Source organism: Hylobates moloch, unplaced genomic scaffold (assembly GCF_009828535.3).
Source record: "Hylobates moloch isolate HMO894 unplaced genomic scaffold, HMol_V3 SCAFFOLD_16, whole genome shotgun sequence".
Lineage (NCBI taxonomy): Eukaryota > Metazoa > Chordata > Mammalia > Primates > Hylobatidae > Hylobates > Hylobates moloch.
The window spans coordinates 71,386,973-71,404,878 of record NW_026652291.1 but is presented as its reverse complement, the minus strand read 5'-3'; the positions used below and the strand labels follow the sequence as shown (position 1 = coordinate 71,404,878).

General features: G+C 43.4%; 1 protein-coding gene across 2 annotated transcripts in view; it reads left to right on the top strand.

Annotated features, from left to right (window-relative positions):
* Positions 1–17,906, top strand: part of SNX6 (sorting nexin 6) — a 58,123-nt gene that overhangs the window by 14,601 nt on the left and 25,616 nt on the right. The window contains exons 3-7 of one of the 2 annotated variants that reach the window (XM_032179865.3): positions 5,540–5,644; positions 6,836–6,946; positions 9,209–9,330; positions 11,460–11,583; positions 17,258–17,353. In XM_032179865.3, the coding sequence (XP_032035756.2) occupies positions 5,540–5,644; positions 6,836–6,946; positions 9,209–9,330; positions 11,460–11,583; positions 17,258–17,353 (558 nt within the window). The remainder of the gene's footprint in view (positions 1–5,539; positions 5,645–6,835; positions 6,947–9,208; positions 9,331–11,459; positions 11,584–17,257; positions 17,354–17,906) is intronic. The other variant, XM_032179866.2, reaches the window with a different exon arrangement.

Genomic DNA, 17,906 nt, shown 5'->3' with positions numbered 1-17,906 from the left:
GTAATCCTAACACTTTGGGAGGCCGAAGAGGGAGGGGATTGCTTAAGCCAGGAGTTTGACAGTATAGTGAGCAATTATTGCACTGCTGCACTCCAGCATGGGCAGCACAGCGAGACTCTGTCTCAAGGAAAAAAAAAAGAAAAGGAAAAGACAAATGGTAGATTGAGTTAATAGCTCTTAAGGCAATATATAAATGGATAACATGCCTTAATAAGGTATACAAGAGAGAATTTAGCCAGGTGTGGTGGCTTACGCCTATAATCCCAGCAGTTTGGGAGGCTGAGGTGGGAGAATCACTTAAGTCCAGGAGGTCGAGAGCACCCTGGGCAACATAGGGAGACCCTATCTCTTAAAAAATAATAATAATTAGCCAGATGTGGTGGTGTACACCTGTGGTCCCAATTGCTTAGGAGGCTGAATCAGGAGGATCACTTAAGCCTGTGAGTATGGTAGGTGGCCTATATATTTGTTAAAACTCTTTAAATATATACTGAAAATCTGTATTTTATTGTATGTAAATTATGCCTAAATAAGTAGAATTCAAGACCAAAACTGTTAAGTGGATAGTACAGGGACATTTTATATAGCTAAAAGTTACAATTTAAGAAACCAAGTGTTGTGCTATCAAAAACAAAAAACTAAACAATAAAGGGAAACAGTATATTTAGTATAGAAGGATAAGGAAATGGAAGAGAAAGAACTGTTTTAATAACTTGGAATAATCTTAAATTGGAAGAATAAATAACATCTTCTCAAATGTAGATATCTGTGAAAGGTATGCTTCCAAACTGATAGATCAGTAGTTAAAAAAAAAAAAAAAATCTGAAAGCAAAAGTGTACATAGAGATGGGAATCTGGAAAAAAAAATTTCGAAATAGGGTCTTACTGTGTTACCTAGACTGGAGTGCAGTGGTGCAGTCATAGCTCACTGCAGCCTCAAACTCTTGATCTTCCTGCCTCAGCTTCCTGAGTAGCAGAGACTACAAATGTGGGCCACCATGCCCAGCTAATTTTTTTATTTTGTGGAGGGACAGGTCTTGCTATGTTGCCCAGACTGGTCTCAAACTCCTGGGCTCAAGTGATCCTCCCACCTTGGCCTCCCAAGGTGCAGGGATTCCAGACATGAGCCACCTTGGCTGGCCAAAATGTTTCATATAAATATTAAGAACAACATATTAACAGCTGAGAGGAAATTTTGACAGAATATAAAGGCAAGGAAAATCCTGAAAATGTCTGCTGGTGTATTCAGTTACAGATTTTAAGGGCCTTTGCCTGACGTTCCTGTTTTGATAGACCTGGGATTCTGTTTCTGGTTTTTAAGTTTTTTTTTTTTTTTTTTGATACGGGGTCTCACTTTGTCACCCAGGCTGGAGTGCATTGGCAGTTTCTTGGCTCACTGCAGCCTCGACCTCCTGAGTTCAAGCAATCCTCCTGTCTCAGCCCTCCAAGTAGCTGGGACTACAGGTGTGTCCCACCAGGCTGGGCTAATTTTTGTTTTGGTTATTGTTTTTGGGTTTTTTTAGAGACACGGTTTTGCCATGTTGCCTAGATTGGTCTTGAACTCTTGAGCTCAAGTGATCCAGTCGCCTCAGCCTCCCGAAGTGTTAGGATTACAGGTGTGAGCTGCCATACCTGGCCAGATTCTGTTTTTTTTGTTTTTGTTTTTGTTTTTGTTTTGAGACGGAGTCTCGCTCTGTCTCCCAGGCTGGAGTGCAGTGGCACCATCTCAGCTCACTGCAACTTCCACCTCCCAGGTTCAACCGGTTCGCTGCCTCAGCCTCCCGAGTAGCTGGGATTACAGGTGCCTGCCACCAGGCCCAGCTAATTTTTGTATTTTTAGTAAGAGACGGGGTTTTACTATCTTGGCCACATTGGTCTTGAACTCCTGACCTCGTGATCCACCCACCTCGGCCTCCCAGAGTGCTGGTATTACAGGCGTGAGCCACCACATGCGGCCCCAGATTCTGTTTTTTTTGAGATGGAGTCTCGCTCTGTTGCCCAGGCTGGAGTGCAGTGGCGCGATCTTGGCTCACTGCAAGCTCCGCCTCCCGGGTTCACACCATTCTCCTACTTCAGCCTCCGGAGTAGCTGGGACTGCAGTCGCCCGCCACCACGCCCGGCTAATTTTTTTGTATTTTTAGTAGAGACGGGGTTTCACTGTGTTAGCCAGGATGGTCTCGATCTCCTGACCTCGTGATCCGCCTGCCTCGGCCTCCCAAAGTGCTGGGATTACAGGCGTGAGCCACCGTGCCCGGCCAGATTCTATATTTTTAACAAGCAACAAGGTTGATGCTTATTAGGTGTGTTTTGGAAATGCTAGACTAAGCAATGAAAACGTAAGAAGTGGAGAAATGCTACAGTTACTGTTCCAAAACCTGTATGATAAATGGACTAGTTTCCTGCGGCTGCTGTAACAAGTTACCACAAACTTGATGGCTTAAAACTACATAAATTTATTCTCTCACAGTTCTGAAGGCCAGAAGTCAAAAATCAGTATCACTGAGCTGAAGTCAGAGAAGTCAGAATGTCAACCTGGCAGGGCCAGCTCTCCCTCCGGAGGCTCTAGGGAAGAATTCGTTGCCTCCTCCGGCTTTCAGTGGCTACCAGCAGCAGCAGTCCTTGGTTTGTGGCTGCATTACTCTGATCTACCTCCATGGTCACATGACCTTCTCATTAGTTATTGGAGTATTTTTTTCTGTGTCAAATTTTTCTTTTTTTTTTTTTTTAGATAGAGTCTCACTCTGTCACTGGAGTGCAGTGGCGTGATCTCAGCTCACTGCCAGCTTCACCTCCCAGGTTCACACCATTCTCCTGCCTCAGCCTCCCGAGTAGCTGGGATTGTAGGTATGCGCCACCACACCCAGCTAATTTTATATTTTTAGTAGAGACGGGGCTTCTCCACGTTGGTCAGGCTGGTCTCGAACTCCTGACCTCAGGTGATCCGCCTGCATCGGCCTCCCAAAGTGCTGGGATTACAGGCGTGAGCCACCAGTGGTGCCTGGCCTCTGCCTTTTATATATAAAGATAACATCCTGGCTTGGCGTGGTGACTCATGCCTGTAATCCCAACAACTTTGGGAGGCTGAGGCAGGTGGATCACCTGAGGTCAGGAGTTGAAGACCAGACTGGCTAACATGGCAAAACCCCATCTCTACTAACAATACAAAAATTAGCTGGGCCTGGTTGTACGTGCCTGTAGTCCTAGCTACTCGGGCGGTTGAGGCAGGAGAATCACTTGAACATGGGAGGCAGAGGTTGTAGTGAGCCAAGATGGGGCCACTGCACTCTAACCTCAGGGGACAAAGTGAGACTCCATCTCAAAAAAAGATGACGTGATTGCCTTTAAGGCCCACCTGGATAATCCAGGATAATCTCAAAATCCCCATCTCAAAATCCATAATTGAATGACATCTGCAAAGTCATTTATTGACATATAAGGTAACATTTACAGCTCCTAGGAATTTGGATGTAGATACCTCCTGGGGAGCCATTATTCAGCCTACCACAATAAACATCTTAAAAGTGGCCTGGCCTGGCTCAGTGGCTCACGTCTGTAATCCCAGCACTTTGGGAGGCCAAGGTGAAAGGATTGCCTGAGCTCGGGAGTTCAAGACCAGCCTGGGCGACATAGTGAGACCCTGTCTCTATTTAAAAAAACAAAAAGCGCCTGAATATGATTAAAGAAAGAAAGGAGGCCAGGCACGGTGGCTCACGCCTGTAATCCCAGCACTTTGGGAGGCCGAGGCAGGTGGATCACGAGGTCAGGAGATCGAGACCATCCAGGCTAACACGGTGAAACCCCGTCTCTACTAAAAAAAATACATCCCAGGCGTGGTAGTGGGCGCCTGTAGTTCCAGCTACTTGGGAGGCTGAGGCAGGATAATGGCGTGAACCGGGGAGGCAGAGCTTGCAGTCAGCCGAGATTGCGCCACTACACTCCAGCCTGGGTGACAGAGCGAGACTCCGTCTCCAAAAAAGAAAAAAGGAAATAGATTTCTTTTTTTTTTTTTTTTTTGAGATGGAGTCTCACTTTTTTGCCAGGCTGGAGTGCAGTGGCACAATCTCTGCTCAGTGCAACCTCTGCCTCCCAAGTAGCTTGGGACTACAGGTGTGCGCCACCATGCCCAGCTAATTTTGGTATTTTTAGTAGAGATGGGGTTTCACCATGTTGACCAGTATGGTCTCAATCTCTCGACCTCATGATCCACCTGCCTTGGCCTCCCAAAGTGCTGGGATTATAGGTGTGAGCCACCGCACCCGGCCCCCTGCTCCCTTTTTTTTTTTTTTTTTTTGAGACAGGGTTTGGCTCTATTGCCCCGGCTGGAGTGCAGTGGCATGATCTCGGCTCACAGCAACCTCCACCTCTTGGGCTCAAGCCATTCCTCACACCTCAGCCTCCCAAGTAGCTGGGACTACAGGTGTACAACATGTGCCCGGCTAATTTTTGTATTTTTTGTAGAGATGGGGTTTCACCGTGTTGGCCAGGCTAGTCTCAGATTCCTGAGCTCAAGCAATTCGGATGCCAAGGTGGGTGATCAGGAGTTCAAGACCAGCCTGGCCAACATGGCAAAACCCCTTCTCTACCAAAAACTACAAAAATAGCTGGATGTGGGGGCGCACGCCTGTAATCCCAGCTACTCAGGAGGCTGAGGTGGGAGAATCACTTGAACCCGGGAGTCAGAGGTTGTAGTGAACAGAGATCACCACTGCACCCCAATCGTGGTAACAGAGTGAGACCCTGTCTCAAAAACAAAAAATAAAATTATATATATATATATACATGTATATATATATACACGTGTATATATATATACATGTATATATATTTGAAATCATTGAGTAAACAATTTTGTATTTGCATTCAGCATTTTGTTCATTTACAACAAAATTGGAAAATAGGTTTTTTGTTTTTTTTTTTGAGACAGATTTTTTTTTGAGATGGTTTTGGTCTGTCATCCAGGCTGGAGTGCAGTGGCACGATTACTGCTCACTGTAGCCTTGACCTAGGCTCAAGCAAGCCTCTTGCCTCAGCCTCCTGTGTACTGAGACCACAGGTGTGCACCACCATATCTGGCTTTTTTTTTTTTTTTTAGTTTTTGTAGAGACAGGGTCTTGTTATGTTTCCCAGGGTGGTCTTGAATTCCTGGGCTCAGTCAGTCCTCCTGCCTCAGCCTCCTAAAATGCTGGGATTATAGACGTGAGCCATCACATCTGGCTGAAAAGAGTTTTCTTTTTGAAATAAACTGTAACTAAACTATAATAAATCGTGATTAGCTCAGTGACTTTCGTAAAGCAGAATATAGTTGAATACTATAAAATGAAAATTCTAGAATTGAATACTATAGAATTAAGGTTAATAGCGTTGCCCAAAGCAGCTGCTTCAAAATGTATATAATATGTATGTTAAATGGACATGAGTACCTCTTAGACTTAATAATCTTTTGTTATTTTTGTTTTGTTTTTGCATTGTCTTGTCTGAGAGAAAAATGAAATTATATAAAAGCACATGATTTTCATTAAGATACTGGTTTTTTTTCTAGCTTAAAGCAATAAATGTAGATCTTCAAAGTGATGCTGCTCTGCAGGTGGACATTTCTGATGCTCTTAGTGAGCGGGATAAAGTAAAATTCACTGTTCACACAAAGGTAAATGTGATTTTGTACTTTCTATTATTTTAGCCATTTATTATAATACATATGTGATATGTTGACCGGGACTTGGGTTTTAAACATAATTGGAAGGAGACTATTTTAACAAAAATAGGTGTAGGAAAATGTACTTTTTTTAGATTAATATTCTGAGAATCAGAACCTAGACAGAAGGCAAATTTAATTTTTTTCCAAATTTTTATTAGTATCTTTTACCATTCTTGTTACTTTCAATTTCATTGTTCTTTCTGTTAGTCAAATTACTGTCTTACAAATAATTATTATTACTATTTTTTTTGAGACAGAGTCTCTGTTGTCCAGGCTGGAGTGCAGTGGCGTGATCCTGGCTCACTCACTGCAACCTCCGCCTCCTGGGTTCAAGCAGTTCTCCTGTCTCAGCCTCCTAAGTAGCTGGGACTACAGGCACAAGCCACCACGCCCGGCTAATTTTTGTATTGTTGGTAGAGACGGGGTTTCACCTTATTGATCAGGGTGGTCTCGAACTCCTGACCTCAGGTGATCCACCCACCTTGGCCTTCCAAAGTTCTAGGATTACAGGCGTGAGCCACTGTGCCCAGCCACAAATTATTATTTTTATTAGATTTCAGTTCTTGAGCACATTTTCAGATTGCAGATTTCTTTCCTTTGTTTGAATAGTTGAGTTTGATATATATTAATGACATAACTTTTAAGTAACTGTAGCAGTACAATATAAGTCTGTTAACTTACTTTCCCAACAGTCCGAAGATAATTTTGTCCAGATAGCTCAGAGTTTTATGGTAGACTTTAAAGGGCACTAATGATCTTGAAATAAGATGAATTTTTTTAATGATAGAAAATATTTATTAAAAACTTTTTAAGGCCACAGTGGCTCATACCTGTAATCCCAACACTTTGGGAAGCCGAGGCAGGATGATCGCTAGAGTCCAAGAGTTCAAGACCAGCCTGGGCATCTTAGTGAGACCTCATCTTTACAAAAAATCAAATTAGCCAGGTGTGGTTCATACCCGTAGTCCCAGCTACTCGGGAGGCTGAGGTGGGAGGACTGCTTGAGTCTGGGAGGTTGAGGCTGCAGTGAGCCAAGATTGTTCCACTGCACTCCAGCCTGGTGGCAGAGCAAGACCCAGTTTCAAAAAAACTTTTTAGTGTAAATTTGATTTTTATTCAAGAAAATCTCTATCTTTACAGAGTTCATTGCCAAATTTTAAACAAAACGAGTTTTCAGTTGTTCGGCAACATGAGGAATTTATCTGGCTTCATGATTCCTTTGTTGAAAATGAAGACTATGCAGGTTATATCGTAAGTATTGAGACTCCATTTTAATTCCATTTTCCAGGAGGTTTTAGGTACTTCATTATGTTTTGGAATCTTCTTCAGTATTTTTTGTGAACTGTTTGTTTTGTTTTGTTTTTGAGTTGGAGTCTCACTCTGTTGCCCAGCCTGGAGTGTAGTGACGCAGTCTCGGCTCACTGCAACCTCTGCCTCCTGGGTTCAAGCAATTCTTCTGCCGCAGCCTCCCAAGTAGCTGGGATTACAATAATGCATCAACACACCCAGCTAATTTTTGTGCTTTTAGTAGAGACAGGGTTTCACCATGTTGGCCAGGCTGGTCTTGAACTCCTGACCTCAGATGATTTGCCCACCTTGGCCTCTCAAAGTGCTGAGATTACAGGCATGAGGCACCGTGCCCGGCCCTGTTATGTTTTTTTAGAGACAGAGTCTCACTTGTGTCGCTCAAGCTGGAATGCAATGGCGTGATGTTTGTTCCCTGCAACCTCTGCCTCCTGGTTTCAGGCGATTCCCCTGCCTCAGTCTCCTGAGTAGCTGGGATTACAGGCACCCACCACCAAGCCTGGCTAATTTTTGTTGTTGTTTTTTTAAGTAGAGATGGCATTTCACCATGTTTGCCAGGCTGGTCTCGAACTCCTGACCTCAGGTGATTCCCCCTGCCTTGGCCTCCCAAAGTTCTGGGATTACAGGCATGAGCCGCCACACTCAGCCTGATATGTTTTTTTAAATTGTCAGTTATGAAACACGTTTGATTACCACCTTTTATCCTGAAGTGTTTTCTTAGGGCGTATGGGGTATGTTACGTTCCCTCATTTAAACTTAATATCTTACCGTTTGTTAGAATTGAAATGGGCTTGTCCTAGGGATTAAGGAGATGTTACAAACCATACTGGTTTTAAAACCATGGTTGGGGCTGGGCGCGGTAGCTCATGCCTGTGATCCCAGCACTTTGGGAGGCCGAGGCGGGTGGATCACGAGGTCAGGAGTTCAAGACCAGCCTGGCCAAGATGGTGAAACCTCGTCTCTACTAAAAGTATTTTTAAAAATTAGCCAGGCATTATGGCAGGTGCCTGTAATCCCAGATACTCGGAAGGCTGAGGCAGAATTGCTTGAACCTGGGAGGCAGAGGTTGCAGTGAGTCAAGATCCCACCACCGCACTCCAGCCTGTGTGACAGAGTGAGCCTCTGTCTCAAGAAAAAGAAAAAACCGTAGTTGGACAGATACTTAAGAGTTGGAAGTCTCGGCCGGCCACGGTGGCTCACGCCTGTAGTCCCAGCACTTTGGGAGGCCGAGGTGGGTGGATCACCTGAGGTCAGGAGTTTGAGACCAACCTGACCAACATGGAGAAACCGCATCTCTACTAAAAATACAAAATTAGCCAGGCATGATGGCGCATGCCTGTAATCCCAGCTACTCAGGAGGCCGAGGCAGGAGAATCACTTGAACCCAGGAGGCAGAGGTGAGCCAAGATTACGCCATCGCACTCCAGGTTGAGCAACAAGAGCAAAACTCCATCCCCCCCCCAAAAAAAGAAGAGTTGGAAGTGTCTTTAAGAGGTTAACTAGGCCAGGCATGGTGGCTCACGCTTGTAATCCCAGCACTTTAGGAGCCTGAAGTGGGTGGATCACCTGAGGCCAGGAGTTCAAGACCAGCCTGGCCAACATGGCGAAACGCTGTCTCTACCAAAAATACAAAAATTAGCTGGGCGTGGTGTCACGTGCTTATAATCCCAGCTACTCCAGCCTGGGAAACAGAGCAAGACTCCATCTCCAAAAAAAAAAAAAAAAGAAAGGTTAGATAACTTTTTTTTTTTGGAGACAGGGTCTTCCTCTATCACCCAGGCTGGAGTGCAGCGGTACGATTTTGGCTCACTGCAACCTCCAACTCCCGGGTTCAAGCAGTTCTCATGCCTCAGCCTCCCGAGTCGCTGGGATTACAGGCGCCTGCCACCAGGCCCAGCTAATTTTTGTATTTTTGGTAGAGATGGGATTTCATCATGTTGGCCAGGCTGGTCTTGAACTCCTGACCTCAGGTGATCCGCCCACCTCGGCCTCCCAAAGTGCTGGGATTATAGGCGTGAGCCATTGCGCCTGGCCTAAACTTAATTTCTACAACTAGTCAAGTTCTCCAATCTGAATTTGGGTGTTCCTGGTGTTTAGCTCATTCTGGATACCCTTAGCTTTCCCAGACACAGTCTTTTATGGTGGCAGTAGTACAATGCTTCAAGAAATGAAAATTTCCTTAAAATTAGTGATTTGGTCCTGTTACAGATTCCACCAGCACCACCAAGACCTGATTTTGATGCTTCAAGGGAAAAACTACAGAAGCTTGGTGAAGGAGAAGGGTCAATGACGAAGGAAGAATTCACAAAGATGAAACAGGAACTGGAAGCGTATGTGATTTTTTTATTTTTTATTTTTTTTTTGGTTGTCGTTGCCTTTGTTAATTGTGCTTGCTTTAATGCCTTTTTTATTGTTTTCTGATATCCCATCATTTTAATTGTTTCACCATGGAGACCCTTTCTGGAAGATGCAGGTTTAAGTCATACAACCAGTATTAATGATCATGATCAGAGCCTACAGGAAAATTATAGAATAATTGTCTCCACTGTAAAATTATTTAAATTCATGTTTGAAATAGACCCTGAAAGTTGAAAGTGGAAGATCCAAAAGCTTCTTTTAAAAAAGTAAAAGGTCCAGTCTGTCTTTGGACTTAGGGGAAAAAGAAATAGAGAACATGACTTTTTAAAGTAGAATAGTCATTGTTGTTTTTTTTTTTCTATTTACAAAGCCTTAGTCACTACCAGCCTAGTTCTCTTTTTTCAATATGGACATATTGCCATACTTCTCAAAAGAGAGTGTACTGAGCAACTGCATATATTCTGTTTTCTTAAAAACTGCATATGTATGTAGTGTGAATTATCACAGTTTTTTCAAGAATCTAATACATTTCTAGTATATATGAAACTAATAGTCATTTAATGAAAAACAGTTTTTAACTATTCTCTAGTTACTTTGCTTCTATATTCTTTTCCCTTTGGGCAGAAGCCACAGGCAGAGAAAAGAAGAAAGGGAAATTATGTACAGGTTGAGTATCACTTATGCAGAATGCCTGGGAGTGCATTTTGGATTTTAATTTTTTTTTGGAGTATTTGCATTATACTTACTGGTTGAGTACCCCTAATCTGAAATCTGAAGTGTTCTGATGAATATTTCCTTTGAGCATCATGTCTTTGTTTAAAAAATTTCAGATTTTGGAGTATTTTGGATTTCAGATTTTCGGGTAGGGATACTCAACCCATATTTCGTTTTTAGTGTATTTGCTGAAAACACAGAATCTTTCTCCTTTCATTAAACATTTGGAGTACTTTTGGATTTGCTGAATATGTTTCTCTATTTTGAGAGTTGTACAAGGAAATAATTTTCCTTAGTTATCACCTCTGTCACTTTTTCTGGTCATTTCTCCCCTTCATGCATTTCCTCTTCTCACCCTCCGCTAGTTTTAGTTTTTAGTTATATATTCACACTGCTACTGTACTCCTCTTCAGGATGCTAAACTCTTGAAAAGATGAATCAGCAAAGCAGGTCTTGGATGCAAGCAGTGGTCTGATAGCAGACAGATATATATTCAAAGTTTATAAGACTGAAAACTGGAAATGAGCAGAGCACATTAATATCAAAGAATCTGTGATTTTCCAGTGGCCCTGATCATGATTCTTTTGTGGTCTGGTTAGGGGTTGGATAACAGAGAACCTTGGGTTTATTCTACTGCTACCTCCATCCTCTGCATCCTTCTTTTTTGTCTTCACTGAATGACTGCCCTCACAGAGATCAAACTTCTCCCAACATTGGTCCTGCTGGTTTGCTGGTATGTAAAACTTATCCTTCTTGCACGTAGTTGAAGCAAGAATATCAGGCCTTTTCCTTGAATGTTTTTTTTTTTTTTCCCCCAAACTGACATGTGTTACTTTGTGATCTCTGGGATTCACTGCTGGTATTAAAATATTTTAAACACATTTCTTTGGTGTAATGGCAAAAAAAATCAGTTTCTTCATGGTGTGTTTCTTGTATGTTTGGGTAATTAGATGAAAATAATTATTAACGTTGAAAATATGCTCACTGAGGTTTGGGTTTTAATTTTTTTGTACTAAGTTGTTTAAAAGCAGTAATTAGATATTGAATCATTAAGATCTATCAAATAATTTGTAGCATACTTTCTGTAGAGCTGAGAACAAGCAGCCCTATAGTTAACTTTAACATCAACTCGCAAAAGTAAGAAAAATTTGTAAAACTTAAAAATATTAACATTTAGATATAAATATTATTAACTGGCATGAAACCTTTTTCAAAGCTGGGTTTTATGTATTAACAGTTCAACTAAAACCCTTGTTTACATGAATTGTATCTTTGTATCTCTAATTTTGCATTTGGAATAATCCAGAGTATTTTCTGAAAAAAATGGTTGCAGGTGACTTTTTATTTGATGGAGTTTTTTACCTTTAATTTTGTATATTGTTTCTAGTGAATATTTGGCAATATTCAAGAAGACAGTTGCGATGCATGAAGTGTTCCTGTGTCGTGTGGCAGCACATCCTATTTTGAGAAAAGATTTAAATTTCCATGTCTTCTTGGAATATAATCAAGATGTGAGTATCACATTGATTGGTGGTCAAGTTTTCTTTTCTTTTTTTTTTTTTTTTTTGAGACGGAATCTCGCTCTGTCTCCCAGGCTGGAGTACGTTGGCATGATCTTGGCTCACTGCAAGCTCTGCCTCCTAGTTGCACGCCATTCTCCTGCCTCAGCCTCCCTAGTAGCTGGGACTACAGGCGCCCGCCACCACGCCAGGCTAATTTTTTCTATTTTGTAGTAAAGATGGGGTTTCACAGTGTTAGCCAGAATGGTCTCAATCTCCTGACCTCATGATCCGCCCACCTTGGCCTCCCAAAGTGCTGGGATTACAGGCGTGAGCCACTGCACCCGGCCCAAGTTTTCTTTTTAAAGAGTCATTGGAAAAGGCAAGAGTAGTTAGAAAAGGCTCAAGGCCTTTTTTTTTTTTAGAATGTTTGTGTTTTTCTTTTTTTTTTTTTTTTTTTGAGACAGTCTTGTTCTGTCGTCCAGGCTGAAGTGCCGTGGCACAATCTCTGCTCACTGCAACCTCCTCCTCCCAGGTTCAAGTGATTCTCGTGCCTCAGCCTCCCGATTAGCTGGGACTACAGGCGCATGCCACCATGCCCAGCTAATTTTTTTTTTTTTTTGAGACAGAGTTTCGCTCTTGTTTCCCAGGCTGGAGTGCAACGGCATGATCTTGGCTCACCCACAACCTCTGCCTCCTTGGTTCAAGCGATTCTTCTGCTTCAGACTAGCTGAGATTACAGGAATGCGCCACCATGCCAAGATAATTTTAGTATTTTTAATAGAGACGGGGTTTCTCCATATTGGTCAGGCTGGTCTCGCACTCCTGGCCTCAGGTGATCCGCCCACCTTAGCCTCCCAAAGTGCTGGGATTACAGGCATAAGCCACTGCGCCCGGCCTAATTTTTGTATTTTTAGTAGAGACGGAGTTTCACCATGTTGGCCAGTCTGGTCTGGAACTCCTGACCTCAGGTGATCCACCCACCTCAGCCACCCAAAGTGCTGGGATTAGAGGCGTGAGCCACGCCTGGCCTGTTTGTATTTTTCAAGGTAGTTTAAGTGGCACTTTTTCAGTAGTAATGCAGTTATTTCAGTAGAACTTGAGTAGATTAATTGACAGAATGATAGTTAAGCATGTTACTAGCCAGGCATGGTGGCTCATGCCTGTAATCCCAACACTTTGGGAGGCCGAGCCAGGCAGATCACCTGAGGTCAGGAGTTTGAGGCGAGCCTGGCCAACATGGTGAAACCCCATCTCTACTAAAAATACAAAAATTATCTGGGCATGGTGGCGGGCACCTGTAATCCCAGCTGCTCGGGAGGCTGAGACAGGAGAATCACTTGAACCTGTGAGGCGGAGGTTGCAGAGAGCTAAGATCGTGCCATTGCACTCCAGCTTGGGGGACAAGAGTGAAATTCCCATCTCAAAAAATAAAAATAATAAATGAAGAAATCATGTTACTACAAGGGATACTGATTTTTTTTGTAATCCTTAATTGCAAACCTCTTAAGAAGTAGGGGCCAGGCACGGTGGCTCAGCCTATAATCCCAGCACTTTGGGAGGCCGAGGTGGGTGGATCACAAGGTCAGGAGTTTGAGACCAGCCTGGCCAATATGGTGAAACCCCGTTTCTACTTAAAATACAAACATTAGCTGGGCTTGGTGGTGCATGCCTGTAGTCCCAGCTACTTGGGAGACTGAGGCAAGAGAATCGCTTGAACCCGGGAGGCGGAGGTTGCAGTGAGCCAAGGTCATGCCACTGCATTCCAGCCTGGGTGACAAAGCGAGACTCTGTCTCAAAAAAAAAAAAAAAAAAAAGAAAGAAATACGGTTATCACATTAACTAATGTTTCTTAAATTTGAGTTTGGAGTCTTCTGAAGCCTTGTAGAGAATTCCAAGGAGGTGAGTGAGCTAAAGAATTCCAGATTTGGGTAAATTATTGACTCTGGATCTGTTTAACTGACCATTGGTGCTGATCCCTCCTTATTTTTTCCTTCCCTGCCTAAAAACTCTTTTTTTTTTTTTTTTTTTGAGACAGAGTCTCTGTTGCCCAGGCTGGAGTGCAGTGGCACTATATCAGCTCACTACAACGTCTGCCTCCCAGGTTCAAGCGATTCCTCTGCCTCCATCTCCTGAGTAGCCACCATACCCGGCTAATTTTTGTATTTTAGTAGAGACAGCGTTTCGCCATGTTGGTCAGGCTGGTCTCAAACTCCTGACCTCAGGTGATCTGCCTGCGTTGGCCTCCCTTAGTGCTGGGATTACAGGTGTGAGCCACCGCATCCGGCCAAGGTGGTTGCACTTTAAAGATTTCTTCATTCGGCCGGGCGCGGTGGCTCACGCTTGTAATCCCAGCACTTTGGGAGGCTGAGGCGGGCGGATCACGAGGTCAGGAGATCGAGACCACGGTGAAACCCCGTCTCTACTAAAAATACAAAAAAAAAATTAGCCGGGCGTGGTGGCGGGCGCCTGTAGTCCCAGCTACTCGGAGAGGCTGAGGCAGGAGAATGGCGTGAACCCGGGAGGCAGAGCTTGCAGTGAGCTGAGATTGCGCCACTGCACTCCAGCCTGGGAGACAGAGCGAGACTCCGTCTCAAAAAAAAAAAAAAAAAAAAGATTTCTTCATTCATAGTGCTGGCAAAAAATTTTTTACTGAATGACTGATACAAATCTTGGAACCTGTGTTTGGATGACAAGATTAATTCATAATTTTCGCAGAAAATAAATACAGCATAGTGCTCATGTACAGGTTAACCTCAAGATCAAAGAATTTGGGCCAGGTGTGGTAAGTCACACCTTTAATCCCAGTTCTTTGGGAGGCTGAGGCAGGAGCATTGCTTGAGCCAAGGAGTTCGAGACCAGCCTGGGCAACATAGTGAGACCCTGTCTCTGTTTTTAAAAAAAAAAAAAAGAAGAAGAAAGAAAAATGCCGGGTGCGGTGGCTGATTCCTGTAATCCCAACACTTTGGGAGGCTGAGGCAAGGCATTCACTTGAGGCCAGGAGTTCAAGACCAGCTTGGGCAACATGGTGAAACCCGTCTTTACTAAAAAAACATTAGCTGGGCATGGTGGCGCTTGCCTGTAATCCCAGCTGCTTGGAAGGCTGAGACATGAGAATCACTTGAATGTGGGAGGCGGAGGTTGCAGTGAGCTGCAATTGTGCCATAGCATGGGTGACAGAGTGATATGCTGTCTCAAAAGAGAAAAAAGAGAAAAGAAACTAAAGTTTTTGAGTAAGGGTGAGATGCTCAAAATTTGATTTTAGAAAGCTGTCCCAGGCAACAGAATGGATTGGAATAAGATGAGAATTATTAACTAATACTTCAGTCTAGGAAAGAGATGATGAAGACTTTTAACTAGGAGAGTAGGTGTGGAAAGGGACAGTTTTAAGTCATTTGCTGTTAGAATTTGAGTTATGAGGAAAAGGAAGAAGTTATAAAAATTTCAAGATTTTAATGAGAAGTATGGAATTTTAGGGAACAGGTCGGAGTCAGAGAGAGTGTTCTGATGAAGGGGCCACAAATCAAAGAGGGAAGACAGAAATTTTGGAGATGAGATTTTTTTTTTTTTGACATAGAGTCTTGCTCTGTTGCCCAGGCTTGAGTACGGTGGTGCGATCTCGGCTCAGTGCAACCGCTGCCTCCCAGGTGCAAGCGATTCTCCAGCCTCAGCCTCCCGAGTAGCTGGGATTACAGGCACGTTTCACCATGCCCGGCTAATTTTTTTTTTTTTTTTTTTTAGATGGAGTTTCGCTCTTATTGTCCAGGCTGGAATGCAATGGCGCGATCTTGGCTCATGGCAACCTCTGCCTCCTGGGTTCAAAAGATTCTCTTGCCTCAGTCTCCCTAGTAGCTGGGATTATAGGCGGATGCCACGACGCCCAGCTAATTTTAGTATTTTTAGTAGAGATGGGGTTTCACCATGTTGGTCAAGGGTAGTTTCAAACTCCTGACCTCAGGTGATCCACCAGCCTTGGCCTCCCAAAGTGCTGGGATTACAGGCTTGAGCCACCATGCCCAGCCCAGAGATTAGATTATAATGAGCACTGTGTTAGACTCAACTAATGTGAAGTTACAGTTACAGTCTCCATGTAAGGAAATGATGTGGGCAATTGGATATAACATACAAGGTTAAGCAAAGAGCTTATGGGTAGTATTCTAGTCTGTTTGGCTGCTATAACAAAATACCTTAGACTGGGTAATTTATAAACAACGAAATTTATCATTTACAGTTCTGGAGAATGGGAAGCCCAAGATCAGGGTGCTAGCAGATTGTGTGTCTGGTGAGGGCCCTCTGCTTCATAGGTGGCCCTTTGTGTTGTGTCCTCACATAGCAGAAGGAAGGGGCAAGAGGGTAACATTCCCTCAGCCTCTTACAAGGACTAATCCCATTTATGAAGGCTCCACCCTCATGACCTAATCACTTCTCAAAAGCTTCACCTATTTTTAAGAGGTGGAGTCTTGCTGTATTGCCCAGGCTGAAATGCAGTGGCTATTCACAGGTGCAGTTGTAGCACATTGCAGCCTCAAACTCCTGGCGTCAAATGATCCTCCCACCTCAGCCTCCCAAGTAGCTGGGACTCCAGGCACGAGCCACTGTGCCTGGCTCAGGCCCACCTCTTAATTATCATTACCTTGGGGGTTAAGCTTCAAGATATGGGCCAGTCGTGGTGGCTCACGCCTGTAATCCCAGCACTTCGGGAGGCCAAGGTGGTTGGATCACCTGAGGTCAGGAGTTCAAGACCGCTCTGACCAACACAGTGAAATCCCATCTCTACTAAAAATAGTCGGGCATGATGGTACATGCCTGTGGTCCCAGCTACTCGGGAGGCTGAGGCAGGAAAATTCCTTGAACCCAGAAGGCAGATGTTGCAGTGAGCCGAGATCACGCCACTGCATTTCAGCCTGGATGACAGAGGGAGACAGTGTCTCAAAAAAAATTTTTTTTCACCATATGAATTTTAGGGGGACACATACATTCAGACCATAGCAGGTAGTGATAGAGATCTGTGAGTCATTTACATAAAGGTGGGCATTGAAGCAATGGAAGTATACGGGAATTAGATGGATTGCTCCTTTATGGGGCACCCTGATACAGCAAGTGCTAGGAGTCAAAGAGTTAGCTGCTGCTTGTTGGTTTTGCCCTTGGATAACCATTCATGTTCAAAGTCATCTTTTTTGTGTCCCTTGTGCTATAAATTGCTGACCCCAAAAGCCAGACAAGAGGTACTTGGATGAGTTCAGAGTTCCAAATGTATAGGATATATATTCAGAGTTATTGCGGAATCATACAATGGTATATTATGCCCCAGTAAATTTCACGTTTAAAGGAACTCGTGAGCTAAAATTTTGTCTTTTAAAATTTTATATAGCAGTATTTGACAAAATATGGTGAGAGGGCTGCTTGCAACAGAATTATCAGATATGCTCGTAAAATGTGAAATATCTAGGCCTTCTTGTAGACCAGCTGAACCTGAATCTTTGAGAGTCCTGAATATCTATATTATTACCAAACTCCTTTTTTATGCCCTAAAATTTGAAAATCATTGATGTGCATGATGAAATTGCCACTTTATTAATATTAAAAACTAGGATCCTTTTGAGATTGCCATTTAAATGTCAAAGAATAAAGGAGACACTGCTTTCCATTTGTAACCTTAAAAAATGTTAAATTACCTTTCTTTCAGTTGAGTGTGCGAGGAAAAAATAAAAAAGAGAAACTTGAAGACTTCTTTAAAAATATGGTTAAATCAGCAGATGGAGTAATCGTTTCAGGAGTAAAGGTAAGATTTTATTTGATTAACTGTGGTATTAGTTGAGACTTCTTTTAAAAGGGAGATTGAGATTTCAGATGTGCAGAATTAGAGTAAAAGACATGTGGACGGTTAGAATCTTTAGTCCTATGAACAGGAGGAATCTCCCTGACCTAGATTCCTCTCTTTAGAGCATTCCCTTCTGCAACGGATGAGAAGTCTTAAGGCAAGGGAATTTGCCCAACTGGAGCCCACACCCCTTCCCTTCACATCAGACCAGGTTCCAGGTTTCTAGAATCCCCCGTTTCCCTACCCAAATCCCAAGCCTTGCAGTTCCTACGTGGGCAAGTTCTTGAGTTTATGCCATTCATATGTATTCCGTGAGTGGTTAAGGGGTTACCATGGGGCAGGTGGGTGGAGGGGAGGGACAGTGTGCAATTTGGAATGTCCACCCACATGCACATGAAGTCCTCCTAGATGCAGGACAGACAGAGCTGCAGAGTATACCAAGAGGTACTGCTTCTGTTTTTACATTTAATATTTAGCTTTGGAAATGTTAGGGGCAGACCTAGGTTCAGCTTTG